General features: G+C 42.0%; 1 protein-coding gene across 1 annotated transcript; it reads right to left on the reverse strand.

The window, feature by feature from the left end:
- Window positions 1-7,259: 7,259 nt before the first annotated feature.
- gcm2 (GCM transcription factor 2) lies at window positions 7,260-16,274 on the reverse strand. Its single transcript, XM_085362551.1, has 8 exons — window positions 16,182-16,274; window positions 11,790-11,853; window positions 9,869-10,057; window positions 9,667-9,779; window positions 8,499-8,624; window positions 8,155-8,411; window positions 7,801-8,041; window positions 7,260-7,574 (listed from the first exon to the last, which is right to left on the reverse strand). Exons 1-8 carry the CDS (start codon window positions 16,272-16,274, stop codon window positions 7,260-7,262), a joined length of 1,398 nt encoding a protein of 465 aa, XP_085218677.1.
- Window positions 16,275-16,365: the final 91 nt, after the last annotated feature.

The raw sequence follows: 16,365 nt of genomic DNA on the forward strand, positions 1-16,365 counted from the left end.
AGAAAATCACATTTGGATCAATCTTTGTTGAATCTGACTTTTCAGTGGCGAATTCAAATATTTACAGATATGTTGCGTCCATCCATCGTCGACCTCTTATCGGGATCTCAGGGCAGCAGTCTGATCAGTGACTCACTCTTGTAGCCAACTCCTCCAGTTCTTCTGTGGGGACACGAGGTGTTCCCAAACCAGTCAAGTTACAGTCTCCCCAGCATGTCCTCTGTTTGCTTCAGAGTCTCCCACAGGAAACACCACGTCACTCAGGAGGCATCCCAAATGACCACGCTCATCAGCCTTTCTCTGAGAGAGATCATTCAGTAATCATCCACTTTGTTCATATAAATCAAAAAATGTGAACCGTTAAACAAAGAAGCACCGGAGATGCAACCATGTTCACTATGGATAAAGAGAAGATTTCCTACATCACGTGACGCAACAAGAGACATGAAAGCCGCTCTCAGAAGGATCCTGCTGCAATCTTCTTATCTGCGTTTGACTCAGAATATCCTGATTCTTTTCCAGGAGCTTCAGTCATCATGAGGCCGAGCGATGCTATCACAGCGCAGGCAGATACACATCGGACCGGCACTGTCACGCCTTTTTTAAGAAGACAGTACATTTGTGAGTCGTCCTCCACCGATAAGACTTCTCACGGCACCAACAACAGCCAAGAAACCGTAGGCAACAGTTCCACCACAGGCACATGGCAACACTACAGGCAACACAGGAAACATGGCAACAGCCCACATGTGTGCTGTAAACTGTAAACGAGGAGCGCTGCATTCGTCTGCTTTGATAGTTTTTATCTTTCATCTTTGTTTTTTGCTTTTTTGCCTTTGAAGCTGATACGATTTTCACTTCTTTCTGCAGCAGACGACTGTTTATAGGGGCCACCTCCATCATCACCCTCCGTCGTTCCACCATCATCAGCTACACCTCCATCTTCTTCTTTTCCAGCTCCATCACAGTAATCCTTGAAACTGTACGTTGGTTTGGATTCAGATGGATTTCTCTCCTCAGCTCTGCTTCTCCGTCTTTGACCTGTTTCTGGTTGTATCTGCCTCTGTGACAGAAAAGACTCTTATTTTCTGTCCTTTCTTGGGATTTTCAAGAACAAATCTTCACACTCGGTGATCGCTCCATCACCATCATCGACCGTTAAAATCAATAGGCTCATATTCTGTTTGTCATCTGCATACTGTTGTTACAGCTAAAGGCTGTGTTGGTGGCCCTCTCCCATTATTACCTACACAGAGTGTTTAATATAATGCTGATGCACATGCCAAACTAAAGAGATGGACGCCACAGCATCACTAAATCAGAACAGTAACTAACACAGACAGGAAAGCTGATGCAGAAGGCAGACGGTCCAATGATGGGAAAAGACTGGACGGCGAAATGAGGCATTTTAATGTTAAACCCACACAGCAGCAGGGGTGGATCCACAGTTAGGCAACAGAGGTGATGCAGACGTTATAGAATAGAATAGAACATGTAAAACAAAACAGTTGGCGAGCTCCACACAAAGTAAAGAAAATATATATGTATTACATTATATAATAGCAAACAGAGGGGAATACACAGTCTAGAGCGATTGGAGAGAAAAGTGCTTGGAAGCAGTGCAAAGGGACTTTGTCTGCGTATAGAGTCCATGTGTGAGTGTACTGAGTGATGAGGGTTAGTCAGACCACGGCTCAGATTGGTGAGGGGGCGTAGTATGCCCCAGGGGAAGAGGTTGTGAGTCTGGAGGTGTGGGACGGGGTGGTGGGGAGGGGGGTAAGGGGTCATCTGTGATGGCCCTGGTTTACCTGAGACAGGAACTTGTTCTTCATGTTAATAACTGACCTTCTGGTGTGGATGGACCATCTCTTGGCATACCTTCTTCATGTCATATGATGGTGTTTGTCTCTGCCCTCTGAAGACCCTCAAGTTTTTTTCAGGACAATCAAATCCTCAGGAAGCCAGAGAAGCGCCAGAGCGTCCAAATCACAGGATCGGTTTTAAATGACGAAGCAGCAAGACACACCCTCACCGAGTATCTGTTTCAACTTGAATGGACTTCAAATTATGCACCAGTTTTTAAATTGTGTTGATAGACCAAGTAAAACCAGAGTTTCCCTCAGTACTGTTGCCATGTTTGCTACAGGAAGGAAAGGTTGAAAAAACAAGACTTTTCAAAGAGAAGATGCTTCCGAGCAAAAAACATGACACACTCTTCCTATTGGCTGAAAAATGCAGCAAACCAAAAAATGATATGGCAACACCTGGCCTTTGGTTGCTTAGTAAAAGAGGAAAGTTGTGTGTGTGACGCCAAATGCAAGCACAGTGATATTCATAGCGAGCTTTGAGATGTGAGAGATAAGCGTGCAGCATAGTTGTTCTGTGTCACCATCATCACATCATTATAAGTGAACTAGCCCGACTTCACAGATGTCATTGCTATGTGTTCATTTACATCCAGAGCTGGACGTTCCAGTGTAGAAATCCCAGTCAGAACACGGATGCATCGGGAAGCCTGCACATTAAACTTTTTTGTGACTCCTGGGAGAACAGCTGCACTCATCGTGCTATTGGAGTTGAAAGAATGACACAGAATCAGAATCAGAAAGACTTTATTTATCCCCAAGGGGCAATTAACTTACAACAAAGCAGCATAACGTTGACAATAAGAACAGGCAATAAGAGTGAGATAACAAATACAAAGAATATACAGTATATACAGTTTTAAAATTACACAGTTTAAAATTAAAGTGAGCAACACGAGACCAGAGAAGCAGTTAATCCTACACCTGGTCCTGTTCAGCCAGACTTGTTGTTTCCTTGAATCTCTCAGAGGACGGTGTCGATTTAATGGGAACACAAAGTTAAAATGGAGCAGGTGAACCACAGCGACCCTCTAATGTACTTTAAAGTCTGGACAGGTTTCCCTGGCTCTAAGACGGTCGTTGGACGTTATTGTACAATAAGGTTATTCTTCTCGTTAACACGTCTTTCCTCATCCTGCCTCTGTCTCGCTCCATCTGTCTGTCTCTCTGTCGGGAATCACAACCATGTAGCATCAAATTGAAAACATCCATTAGCGTGAAGCCACATCAGAGTGGAGGGATCGGTGGATGGAGGGGTGGAGGGCACATGTGCCGTTGTTTGGAAAGGTATCTCATGTCAGCAGACGATGATTTATTTAGCAGAGAAGAAGTAGAAGAAGAAGAAGAAGAAGAAGAGGGATGAAATTATTTGCGTGTGAAAGAGCGGCGATGGAAATCAGCGGAGAGGAAGAAGAAAAAGAAGAAGATAAGGAGATAAGGAGACAGGATGAGGTGATTGTTGGGGAAAGGATAGAATTACACAGTCTGGGATTATCTGCACTCAGCCTCACCTGGTTTACAGGTGAGAGACAGGTGAGGCACCAGGTGAGTCAGGAGACAGAAACCTCTTGTGCAGGAATTCAACTATGCGGTGTTCCTCAGCAGGGATACGTTCAGCACAGGTTACTGTAACTTATCAATAACAAGTATTGATTAGAACATCATTGAACTACCTGAAAGCGCCAAACCTCCTGATTTCAAAGGTTTTTTGGCACCATACAGGAGGAAAAACTTCATGTTTCCTGCCTGTCTCCATCAATCATCATCTGATTATTGAGCAATAAAGTCTGAAAAGATGTTCCTTTTCAGCATCCCGGTCCAACTGATGACAGTGACAGAGCAAACATGGCTGCTGGCGGGTGCAGATATTTGGTTTATTCAGGGTAAGGGGCAGAGAGGAGAAGTATCACCGAGAGTGTGTGTGTGTGTAACGTGAGCATTTGGATGAGTATTGTCAGACTCGTCACCTTCACATAAATTTATCACATGTGAGGATGATGAAGATGAAGATCGTGGCCTAGTGTCTGCTTGAAGAAGATCCCGCCTGTGGAAACATTGTTTGCTCACCTGGTACTTAAGGTGCAGAAAATCCTCTTATATTTATATCTTATATCTTTACATTTTACCGTTCAAATCTCTTTGATATGAAAATCATCATCATCGTCGTCATCCTACTGGAGAATAGTTTTAACTCTAACCTCGCTGTGTACAGCATTATGATGTGAGCGTGTTTTCTTTTAGGCTGTTGGACAGAAGCAGAGTTTTGATATCTCAGTTTCAGATTTGTTATGGAGTAATCTGCAGGATTGTAGGGCAGGGATAGCTCAGTAGGTGGGCAGGGATAGCTCAGTAGGTAGAGTGGTGGCCCCATGATCGGAAGGTCGGGGGTTCGACTCCACTGAACGGCTACCCTGAGGTACCCCTGAGCAAGGTACCGTCCCTACACACTGCTCCCCGGGCGCTGCACTGGTGGCTGCCCACTGCTTCACTGGGTGAATGGGTTAAATGCAGAGGAACTATTTCCCTATGGGGACTAACACGCACACTTTACTGTGAGTGTGTGTGCGAGGATCAGACTGGGTGGCTCCGCCGCCTGCCAGCCTCTGAACATAATCATCCACTGATGGATGTTAGCGTACACTGAAGGCAGGTAACAAGTGAGCTGAGGAGTGAGCGATCGTAATGGATCGTAGTGAAAGAGAGGAAGATGAGGCGGTCGAAGAGCGTCTGCGAGGACATAAAGGTTCACCCTGAGGACAGCTCAGTGAGTCCTGTCCCGACATGCTCTTGTCAAAACAACATTTATTACTCAGACCGAAACCCGCAGATGTCCAAACAGCAGCGCTTTGATCCTGTGCTGCAGGGTGCTCACTATGAGGCTCGGAGCCCACAAGGGGTCCTTCTGACAGTGGTCTCAGTGATGACTTCACATCCATGTTGCTGAATGAAGCTGGACTCACTAAAGGCCGCCTTCACCTGTGCACTAGGCTTACCTGTGACTCGGAAGCACCTGTGGCAGTTTTAGATGTTAATTCGTCATCCTGTTAAACTTTTCTCTAAATAAGCTCTGAGATCAGCAAACTCAAAGAAAGAAAGTCCCACTAACATTCAATATTAATATTCCTGAAAACATCTGCGTGCCTGAATTAGCGTGAACTGTACTGAGGACGAGCCAGGTGTGAGTCGCTGTGTGACAGACGCTGATAACTTCATGGTGTTGTCTCCTTTCCAAGGTCATTGTGACAAAACTGTGTAACCTTGAACCGACTCTGGTACAGGTAGACCCCTGGTTGCCTAGGTAACCATTCAACGTATTAACTACACACTCATGTCAGTCAACAGTATCCTTGTCTGGGTTATTTTGTCTGTTGTTGATGAAGGTTACTCACGTTTGGTCTGTTGTCCACTCACTGCTTTACACTTTCTCAGCATCCATTTGAAAACACAGTTTTATTTATACGGTTTTAATTCTGCACAACAGTCCTTCTGAAGGTTTCTGCTGCCCTGTAAAGTCCCTGCAACACCACAGCTGATTCACTCTGCCCCGAATCAGCTCGTTGCTTTATTAAATTCACAATCTGTTTCATTTTATAGTTAGCACAGTCTCACACTAAAGCTATAGGAACCATTTTTATCTGTTTTTATCATAATGATAAAATTATAACTGATGATGTGTACTTATAGTCGATATTGTGTGTTGCTGATTGAGAGCCTGCTCATTTAACCCCTGTCAGATCTTAAAGGGCCATTCCACCAGTTTGTTTCATACTGTTAAAGACATGAGTGTGGGTTTGATTTCAGAAAGAATCGAGAAACAGCAGAGTGTGAAGATCAGCTGCTTTAATGTGTCACTTCAACAGGTTCAGATCTCCTCAGTCAAACGTTGTTTGTTCTTCCAGGTTCAGGAAAAGGCAGTGGCTTTAACAGATAGAATAAATACTCCAAGTGCATACAGGTCATTATGATTTCTGATTGCAGAGTGTTTAAAAGTCTCTCACGTGAAAGTCTTTTCAGACGTTTTAGTTCTACTTTATTTATGGATATATATATGTTTGGATCCAGCTTTCAGTCACATCTCAGGGTCTTCCTCGGCACACAGAGACACTTATAGTTCAGTTTTGATCTTTGACATCGCCCCTTTGTTGCAGCCCTCTGTTTTCAGATGCTCACAGAAATTTGTTCCAGTGAAACTAATAAAATGTTCTTAAAAATATGAAACATGATTAAATGGGTTTTGAAATAAAGGAAATCCAGTCCAACAAACAGTGCGACGTGTGTGCTGGTTATTCAGTAATGAATCTCAGTCTGCTGATGGAGCCAAATGTTCTCATTCTGACATGATGACTTCCTGTGCTCACTGCCAGTTTAATTCTGTGACTCTATATCTTACGTAGATGAGATGGGATCTATATAGGTTATACAATCTATGACTATCTCTGTGACATCAATGTGATGTCATATGATATTTAATGATAATTACAGATACAGAGTGTAGTCTCTTTCTCTCTCTGTTCCCTCTGCTCGTCTGATCACAATGGGAGGGAGGGCCTTTAGCTGCTCTGCCCCTCGACTTTGGAATTCCCTACCCCCGGACCTCAGAAATATTAGTTCATTCTCTCTTTTTAAGTCCACCCTCAAAACTCATCTGTTTAAAATTGCCTATTCTTAAATTTCTGTATGTTTTAACTTTTATCTTCTATTTTTACCATTGTGTATATTTCCAGTTTTTATCTGTTGTACAGTGTCCTTGGGTGCTTTGAAAGGCGCTATTTAAATAAAATGTATTATTATTATTATTATTATTATTAAAAAACCCAGCAGGAAACCAAGTGTTCAGAGCAGTGAGCTTAGCTTTAGACTGTTAGGCTCTGTTATTTGAAACTTTGGCCAAAGTTGATATGAAGACTATCCATCGAAATACAAATTTGTGTTTTGTGGTGAAAACATAAAACCTTCTGCTCAAATATGCTGTACAGTTTGTTGTGTCTTGACTAGATTTTGGAGATTACCACGAATCAGCGTGTCAGCCTGTTTCAGGAAATATCAGAAAGTTGAAAGATAATAAATAATATACACAGTATTTTAATGATTTATGCTGTTTTTCTTTTGTGAGAAGCACCTAAAGGGTGAGCTCCAGAAACACCAGCCCAGTAACAGGATACTGGTTGCAAATATTCCCATTTGCCTGAGTTCCTCCCCTGAACGTCTCCAGAGGTGATTCTCTGACGTCCGACGTGAAAAAGATCATCGTTTGATAAGTGAATTTTTCCAGAAAGTCTCTCAGGGACCAAAACCTGGATTCAGACTGATCCTCTTGGTACCTGAATGGTCCAGTGATACTAGCAGCCATAGGAAGTTTGCGGCAGTGGTAACAGTGATGGATGTATTGCTCCCTCAGTAGTCGTCGTAGCGGTACGTGTTGGGGTACGAGTAGCGGTAGTCGTAGCCGTCAGCCCGTTCGGTTTTGGTCTGAAGAGGCTCAGGCTGGAAAGATAGAGACTTGATGACTCCACCCGAATCCTCTGTCACCTTCACCTCGGTGGAGTATGAGGATGAGGAGGGGTCGTCTAGTAAGGAGGAGCAGCCAGGAAGGCCAGCAGGTTTGGAGGGAGTGCAGGGCTGGTAAGAGGGCAGGCCGACAGAGGGTTTGGGACACGACTGGTAAGGAGGGAGGGCAGCAGGAGGCTTCGGACACGGTTGATAGGAGACCTGAGGAGGAACACAGGAGGTGATAATGTGACAACGACATTATTTACAGGTGAAACAGATATTCAAGCTTCTATGTCAGCCAATTGTTTTCAGTTTACAGTGAAATACACAAGGTCAACCATGTGCAAGTCCAACTACAAAACACGTATCTCATACCTGACTCTTACGCATGTCTCCTGCAGGCTCTACAAGTTGAGACAAACCTCAGGTTTTGAGGGTTACTCACCTTGGTTGTCGTTGTGATGATGGTCTGCAGTGCTGCTGGTGAACCCGGGTTGTTGCTGGCATAACGGCAAGGGTACTCTGTGCTGTAGTAATGGTGGTTGTCACTGTAGGGGGCAGAGTTCTTCAGCAGTTCTTTCCATCCAGAAGGGGTCTTTGTCTGGGGGTCAAAGGAGGTAGAGGAGGAGGAGAGAGGAGCTGACGATGGAGACGAGGACGACGAGGAACCCAGGACCGGGGCCACTCTGCACAGAAACCAGAATCTGGTTTAAACCTGTGAAACTTTACATGTCATTTATGGTGCATTTTATTATTTTTACACTACCAGAAACTGTTTTGAGGAATATCTGAAGCTAACCTAGGGTCGCAAAGGTCAGAGGTCACAGGATATGAAGGTGAGGTCAGGTATCCTTGGAAGTCATATCCGGGCCTGCTCATATAAAGCCTGGGATTGGCTGGTTTCTGAAGTGTTGGTGTGCTCTCTCCCAGTGCATTGTGGGGGTTGTAGTAGGTTTCTGGGCTTTGGAATGCTGGGTAGTGCTGAGGGAAGTTTGGTTCAATGAAGGAAATCCTATCCGTTGGTTCAACGCAGGAGAGGAGCGCAGGGCCAAGAGCCTAAAGGGAAAATTACAGGGAAACAGTAAGTAAACAGCAGAGATGTGAACAAACAGTGGTTATTGTTTGTGGCTTATTGGTAGCAACCTGTGTTTCAATGAGTCGTCTCTTTGGTGTGAATGGAGGTGAGTTGACTCGTCTCTTTACTGAACTCCTTCTGGCTTCAGTCTCTGATTTGGACTCTGGTCTGGGATGATCATGAACGCCTTTTGCCTGGAGGACAATAATAGTAACATCAAATTCACAAAAATGTCATTTAGATAAATAGATACATAAATAAAAACACTGAATTTGATTTGTACCCTAATTTTGACAGTTGTAGTTTAAACCTGTTTAAAACTGTACCGAATAAAATATGATGGAAATCATTGTTTCATGATAAACAGAACAAAATCAACACATCAAAACTTAAATCTTTTTAAAGATGCAGCAATACATTTCAATAAAGTTGCAGTAAAGGTTGTGCAATAAACACCTGATGGACCAGCAACTATAGATAATTCAACAGTTCAAACCGAACATTGTTAGCGTTAGCGTGATCCGAGCCTTAATCCAAAGATTGATTTTTATCCTTCTCAATCATCCAGGTAAGGAAATCCCAGAAAACATTAAACATTTCTCTCACTGAAAATGCAGATAAACACAATTAACGTTGTGATTCTATCATCAGTGTTTCATCATTTGACAAAAGATTTTGGAGAATCTGAAAAAACTTGTAGACACGAAAAGGCTGCAGTGTTCAGAGGGTTGACGAAGACCCGATGATGCCCTTTGATAACTGCTTTATTCAAATGTGTTGCAGTTAGTTTTAAACCAAACACAAAATGAGCAAATATTTCTTATTAGCTATCATTTAAATATTTATTCATGTTTAAATATTTTAAATACAATTTTTTTTCACTGACAGTGTTACAGCTAGAAAACCAGTTGTGCTGATAATCAAATTGGGGCGATCGTGGCTCAAGAGTTGGCAGTTTGTCTTGCAATTGGAAGGTTGCCGGTTCGAGCCCCGGCTTGGACAGTCTTGGTCGTTGTGTCCCTGGGCAAGACACTTCACCTACTGGTGATTGTCAGAGGGGCCGATGGTGCGATATGGCAGCCTCGCTTCTGTCAGTCTGCCCCAGGACAGCTGTGGCTACAACTGTAGCTGCCTCCACCAGTGTGTGAATGTGAGAGTGAATGAATAGTGGAATTGTAAGCGCTTTGGGTGCCTAGAAAAGTGTTATATAAATGCAATCCATTATTATTAGTCAACCTGGAAGAAGATGGCCTTTCCATCGACTCTCCAGAAGTTGGTGACAGGGTAACCACTGTGACCACGGCATGGGAGCAGCTCCAGAGCAGCATTACAATTGGGACAAAGCTTCTCTGAAACACACAAGAAAAATAAACTGGTCAGGTGAACGTGAACACAGGTGAGGAAGTCCTGAGAAGTCTTTGGTCCAGGCTCTTCTTACTCTGCTGCTTCTGCCGGGCTTTGTCACAGATGGCAGGTCGAAGCTGAAGTCTGGATCCATCAGGCAGTGTGCAGCCTCGAGAACAAACCACCACACCTAAACACGATTTCTTCAAGATCTGACAGTTGTGGTTGTTGGTGTTTCTCATTGCCCAGCCAGACAGATGTCTCTGAGCATTCTTATCTTCAGCTGCAAAACAAAATCCACCAAACAGTGACTTTTAGACCACTGAGCAATTATATTTCCTAATTAAATCATTTCATGGTGTATATTTTAAAATGTATTCAACCAACTCCAACATCTCATTGGTTAGCCACAGCCAATCAAGACAGAAACAGCTTTAGTGAAGGTTACAAATGATCTTCTTATGGCCTCTGACAGTGGACTCATCTCTGTGCTTGTCCTGCTAGACCTCAGTTCAGCGTTCGATACTGTTGACCATAATATCCTATTAGAGCGATTAGAACATGCTGTAGGTATTACAGGTACTGTGCTGCAGTGGTTTGTATCATATCTATCTAATAGACTCCAGTTTGTGCATGTAAATAGAGAGTCCTCTTCACACACACTGAGGTTAATTATGGAGTTCCACAGGGTTCAGTGCTAGGACCAATTCTGTTTACATTATACATGCTTCCCTTAGGCAGCATCATTAGAAGACATAGCATACATTTACACTGCTATGCAGATGACACCCAGCTCTATCTGTCCATGAAGCCAGATAACACACACCAATTAGTTAAACTGCAGGAATGTCTTAAAGACATAAAGACCTGGATGGCCGCTAACTTTCTGCTTCTTAATTCAGATAAAACTGAGGTTATTGTACTCGGCCCTCAAAATCTTAGAAATATGGTATCTAAGCAGATTCTTACTCTGGATGGCATTACCTTGGCCTCCAGTAACACTGTGAGGAACCTTGGAGTCATTTTTGACCAGGACATGTCCTTCAATGCACATATTAAACAAATATGTAAGACTGCGTTCTTCCATTTGTGCAACATCTCTAAAGTTAGAAATATCCTGTCTCAGAGTGACGCTGAAAAACTAGTTCATGCATTTATTACTTCCAGGCTGGACGACTGTAATTCATTATTATCAGGATGTCCAAAAAACTCCCTAAAAAGCCTTCAGCTAATCCAAAATGCTGCAGCAAGAGTCCTGACAGGGACTAGAAAGAGAGAGCAGATTTCTCCTGTTTTGGCTTCCCTTCATTGACTCCCCGTTAAATCCTCACATTTTTAACATCCTGTTAAAAGGGAGTTTTTCCTTCCCATTGTCGCCAAAGTGCATGCGGTGTCCAACTCCAGGCCTCGAGGGCAGGTTTCAGATCTCACCCTGGGTCAACACACCTGAATCACATGATTAGGCCTCTGGAGAACTTCGAGACATGTTGAGGAGGTCATCTAGCCATTTAAATCGGCTGTGTTGGATCAAGGACACATCTAAAACCTGCAGGACAGTTGGACACCCTGCTGTGGGTCTCTACTCTACAACATAAAACTCATGAATTTGGGACTATATTGGTAAAAAAATTAACTAAACTGAACTAAAATGCTTTTTATTTACTTGTTGCCATGGTAAGTCGTGACTTTCTTTCTCTGGTCAGACATGCACTTAACTCAGCTGACTGAACAAACTCCTTTTATTATGTTTTGAGTAATTACCCAAACACTGCAGCATGTTTATGACATTTTAAAACAATTTCACAATAATAACTTGTACATATATATTTTGACATGTAATCATGCTCCCTAAAAGAAAATGACTGAGAAGGTCAAATAAAGTTTAAAAATGATTAAAGCTGAGTGGGAATCAACCTACAGGCTCATAAATCTTCACATCATGTCTTTTATGTTTGGACAGAATTTAAATAAACAAAAATTTAAAAAAATCTTAGCAACACGAAAAAGTTTCTCACCGCTGTAAATGTACCGAACGTAACCGTCTGTCCACTCCTGGAACGGGTCAAACTGCTTCGTGTCCTGCAGACAGACGAACACACACACGGGTAAGACTTTGAAGCTCTGACTCAATGCGCTTTATGTATTTATTGTTGCTGACATAATAATATAATATGATATAATAATGAAAATAAAGGCGAAATTATGAGTCAAAGGCCGCTACACAGGAATAGATTACTGCAGTGATCGATCAGCTGATGACGGTGTGACGCACCGATGCCCTCACACTGAAACAGACCTGGGCTGTACCCCAATTCAGGGTCTAAAAGTACGCAGCCTCAACGGTCCTCAAGGGCCGCGTACTCAAAGACCGCTAAGGCCGGAAGTGCGAGGCTTGTGAAATGGGCGGTCTAGCCTCCATCGCGCTGCCCAGGTTGCCTAGCAACCATGATAGCTGGAAACGTGTAGTTGACAGAAATGAAGGAGAACATATTTTGTTCATTTGTTTGTTTGTTTCTACACGAGCTTTGTGTGATTTAATAAGTATCTGAGGCTGAGACCACAGGACTGTAAAACATGATTGTTGGGCTTCATATCTGTACTGAACAGTCATATAAGATTAGTTAGTAAATAACAATTAGTTAATGTTGTTCATGAGACTAAAGTCAGTGTAAATATAATATGGCCAATATTATAGTTATTATATTAATCATTATTAGTTATTACAGCAGTGAGTTTGAACTCTCAAATCAAATCACTTCTATTGTCACATCACATGTGCAGGTACACTGGTACAGCACATGTGAGTGAACTCTGTGTCAAACACTGAGCTTCAGTAAAGATTCAAGTTGAAGTCATTTATGTTTCCTATCACCTTAAATCTTCACTCAAAGACACTCAAGTATCTGTGACAGTGTATATACAGATGTATCATATATGAGAGACAAATATTGTTCGTTTAATATGTTGGCATTACTAAATTTGGCTCAATGCTTACAAATATGTGTAAAAAGAAAATGTACGAGCTGTGATAACTGTTTCTGATAGAATGAAGAGTAGACTGATATATGAAATATTCCTTTATTGGGTGAGAAAATCAGACCATGTCATAACTGCTGTAAGTCACACAGAATAGATATCAGAGCCTTAAACAGGCTGACTTCTGCTAAATGGGTCAAACTGGGCAGAAAGTCTACAAACACATAACATCCTTATAGAATATGATGTAACACATCCTGATCGGATACAGCCCTGAACGCTGTGTGAAATGTATGGTGGCCCCGAGAAAACACACGTGCTTACTGATGTTGGTAAATCTTTGTCTGATTCTGTGAATAGATGTGTGAGCGTTATCAGTAAAGTGTGAAAAGTTTATCTTTAACAAAGAAAAACGCCAGACTCACAGTCAGGAAACAGAAAAAACACTGAAAACGACCTTAAATTCATACAAACATTCAGTTACATCATTTCACTCAAACAAGGAACCGCACATTTTAAACTCGTTTTATTTCCACGTTACACTGGAGACACGTCTCGGCTCATCGCCGTGGTGGGAACACGTCGGTACCTACGCGGCTAATAGAGTAGACCTCGCATCACAGGACAGAAGCCAGCTCCAGTCTGACCAGCACCAACTTGCTGCTTATTATTGTCCTCACTGGGAGGGTTTCTTCAACAAAGTCTTCAGGTAGCAGCGACTTCACACCACGGCCCGTTCCACGGAGTTGCACTCGTGTTTAGTTTGAAACAGCGGCCGGTTTATATCTCCAGAATCCAGTCTTAGGACGTCCAGTCAGAGACATCAGAGGATCATAGTGGGCCAAACCCAGGAGACCAGAGACGAGAGCCCGGTACATGAACCAGCCCACGGCACTTTAAGCGGAGGAGCCCAGATTAAAAACGGCTGGTTCAGTGCGATCGTGGAAAATCCTCTGCACATATTTTCACGCAGCTCTCCAAAAAGCGATTCTTTGAATCACTTTGAGTTAAATGTAGATGACTAGTCAACGGTTTGTTTATTGAAATAATTACTGATTATTTATGTCTATTTATATCTATTAATGTCTCACACAAAGCACCGCAACAATTTCCTAATGTTGCAAATCTGCTCAACGTTTGGCAATAAAACTCTTGATTCTGATTCGTACAAACAAAAAAATCATTTGACCCGATTCGTGAAATGTAATCTCATTACTTAAAATTATTTGGGCGTAAATATTTCTGGAGCAAATTTTTAATTTCTTGTCAGGCAGTGAATTAACAAACAACCAAACCCCGTTTCCACGTGACCCGAAACCATTCGGCAAACATTCTTACCCATGTCCACGTCCAGGATCATGACACGGAGCGTGGACAGTCGGCTGGGAGTCAGGCTGTGAAGCCAGATAAAGTCTAGTCCAGGCCGTGGCCCTCAGCGGCCTCTGAACCACACTATTTATCCTGCATCAGCTCCATCATTTGAATTCGATCTGAAAAATCAGCTCTGAGTGTAAAAGCTGTGTCCCGGATCGATCACAGATATCGATCAGCGTGGGAGCTGTGTGCGATGGGAGATGTGTGTTTGGTTTCACTGGAAACAAAAATATACAAACCAGTTTTTTCTGTTTGAGCAACAACAGAGCGGAGAGCCGAGTCAGCACGGGTCACACGAACCTTCACATAACCTTCAAACAACCTCCAGAAAAACAGAGTCAAAGAGCCGAGTCAGCGCGGGTCACACGGCGGCTTCACGTAACCTTCAAACAACCTCCACAAAACCTCTGACTCTGCACCGGTCTGTGGGAATGTGTGAAACTTTCACGCGTGACACATTCTCCTGATTCAAACCACTGAACTGAAGTAATAATACAAATATTATTTATTATCAATAATAATTATTGATTATTATTACCAAATTAATGAAAACGTGTTTGTGAAGGCTCGTCTGTTTGGATCTGCGCATGTCATGAAAAAAAATAAATAAATAAAAACGTGTCTGAAAAAACGCCTGCAGGAGAAACATGATTTTATTCAACGGACATTTTTCACATTCATTACATTAAAAAGAACTGAAATATAATTTGTTCTGCTTGTTCTTAAATGTGGGGTTTTTCAGTCCGCTCTCTCTCTCTCACACACACACACACACACTACAAATAAATGTCTTTATTTTTTATTAAATCCTCTGAACAGTTTGTTTAAATAAAGTTTTGTAGAATAAGATACTGGAGAACGTGTTTAATGATGTGAAAGTGACCGATTATCGATAACTGATCAATAATCCAATCAAACTTTCAAAGACTCGACCTGTGAATGTAAATAAAAACAGGTCGATGGTTTGATTATTGATCAAACACGTTCATGTGTTCCATACAAGGCAGAAAAATCCAGAAACTACAAACAAACATTTTCTCGATGCAGAACAGCTGATTTCAATATTGTGTTTTTATTTTGAAGCGCCTTGAGGCGACTTTTGTTGTGATTTGGCGCTATATAAATAAAATTTAATTGAATTGAATTTTGTAACCCTTTTAAACTTCGACCTCTGCCCTCCTCTAATTCCTCATGCACGACTGAGTGTTTGTAATGTCAGTTACTGCATCATATATTCATTATAGATTTTTAGTTAATTATCGATAATTACGTGCATCAGGAATGGACGTGGTTTCGCGCTGGGATGTGTCAAAGCTTCCATGTAAATCACACACTGGACCGTTTTCTTTAGACCATCTCACAAAATCAAAATAAATAAAATAAGAAACATTTATTGAGTTGCTCACTTTGATTTCTGTAGACTTATAAATTCAAATAATGTTATAATATAATAAGCAGTGTGTACGCTCTTATTAATGAACGAATTCCTTTTTATTGTGACACTTATATGTGTGTAAATATTCTGCATGAACGAGTTATTTTTCAGATATTTGTTTAGTTTTCAAAAGCTTATTTTTAAACGTGGATATTTGGGTTTGTCACTGTGTGTTCGCTCACACTCTCAGACCTGCTGCTCTTTCACATTTTTATTTTATTTATTTCTTTTTTTTTCGTTTCATTTTCTCGAAAGCAAAAAATCTAACTAAATTCAAACACTTTTTTTTTTATTTAATTTGAGCTCCAGATGTGACGACAATTCTCCAGAGGTGGCCTGTAATTCTAAAACAAACTCGGATTATTTCTATGCAAATTAAAAACATCTGACTTTAATTTTATTTTCGTGTTTTGCTTTTTCTGTTTGTTTCTTCTTGCCGCGTTTGTGCTCGGAGCGGATCAAACTGTGATCACTGATGAACAAACGTCTCCGGCCCTGACTCCCTGCTTCTCCAGACTCTGTTCATTGTCTGCCTAATTTAAGCTTCCTTCTTATTTCCTCTCAATCTTTTTTTATTGATTACATTTAAAATCAATAAAGGATGACTGGGATCACGTGGTACCTGGGGCAGCTTGGGGTCATTGATGTCCCACGTTAACTTCATCCCGACGGAACACACGCAGTCCGCCTCCTCGCGCTCCTCGGCACGGGACATCCTCCTGCCGCTGGCGGGCCTGACCCTGTCCTCTTCGGCTCTCCGATGGTTCTTTCGAAATCAAAGAATTAGAATCTGAGCCAAATTAAAA

The sequence above is a fragment of the Diplotaxodon limnothrissa genome, linkage group LG9 (assembly GCF_057381915.1).
Source record: "Diplotaxodon limnothrissa isolate DT_005_m linkage group LG9, D_limnothrissa_male_GT1.1, whole genome shotgun sequence".
NCBI classification, from domain to species: domain Eukaryota; kingdom Metazoa; phylum Chordata; class Actinopteri; order Cichliformes; family Cichlidae; genus Diplotaxodon; species Diplotaxodon limnothrissa.

Bases quoted from the DNA above. Each gene is read 5' to 3' on its own strand.
- gcm2 (XM_085362551.1), bottom strand. From the start codon at position 16,274: ATGTCCCGTGCCGAGGAGCGCGAGGAGGCGGACTGCGTGTGTTCCGTC. The intron at 10,058-11,789 runs GTGAGAAACTTT...TTTGTTTTGCAG, and splicing joins CGTTCGGTACATTTACAGCG to CTGAAGATAAGAATGCTCAG. The intron at 8,042-8,154 runs GTTAGCTTCAGA...GTTTCTGTGCAG, and splicing joins TCTGACCTTTGCGACCCTAG to AGTGGCCCCGGTCCTGGGTT.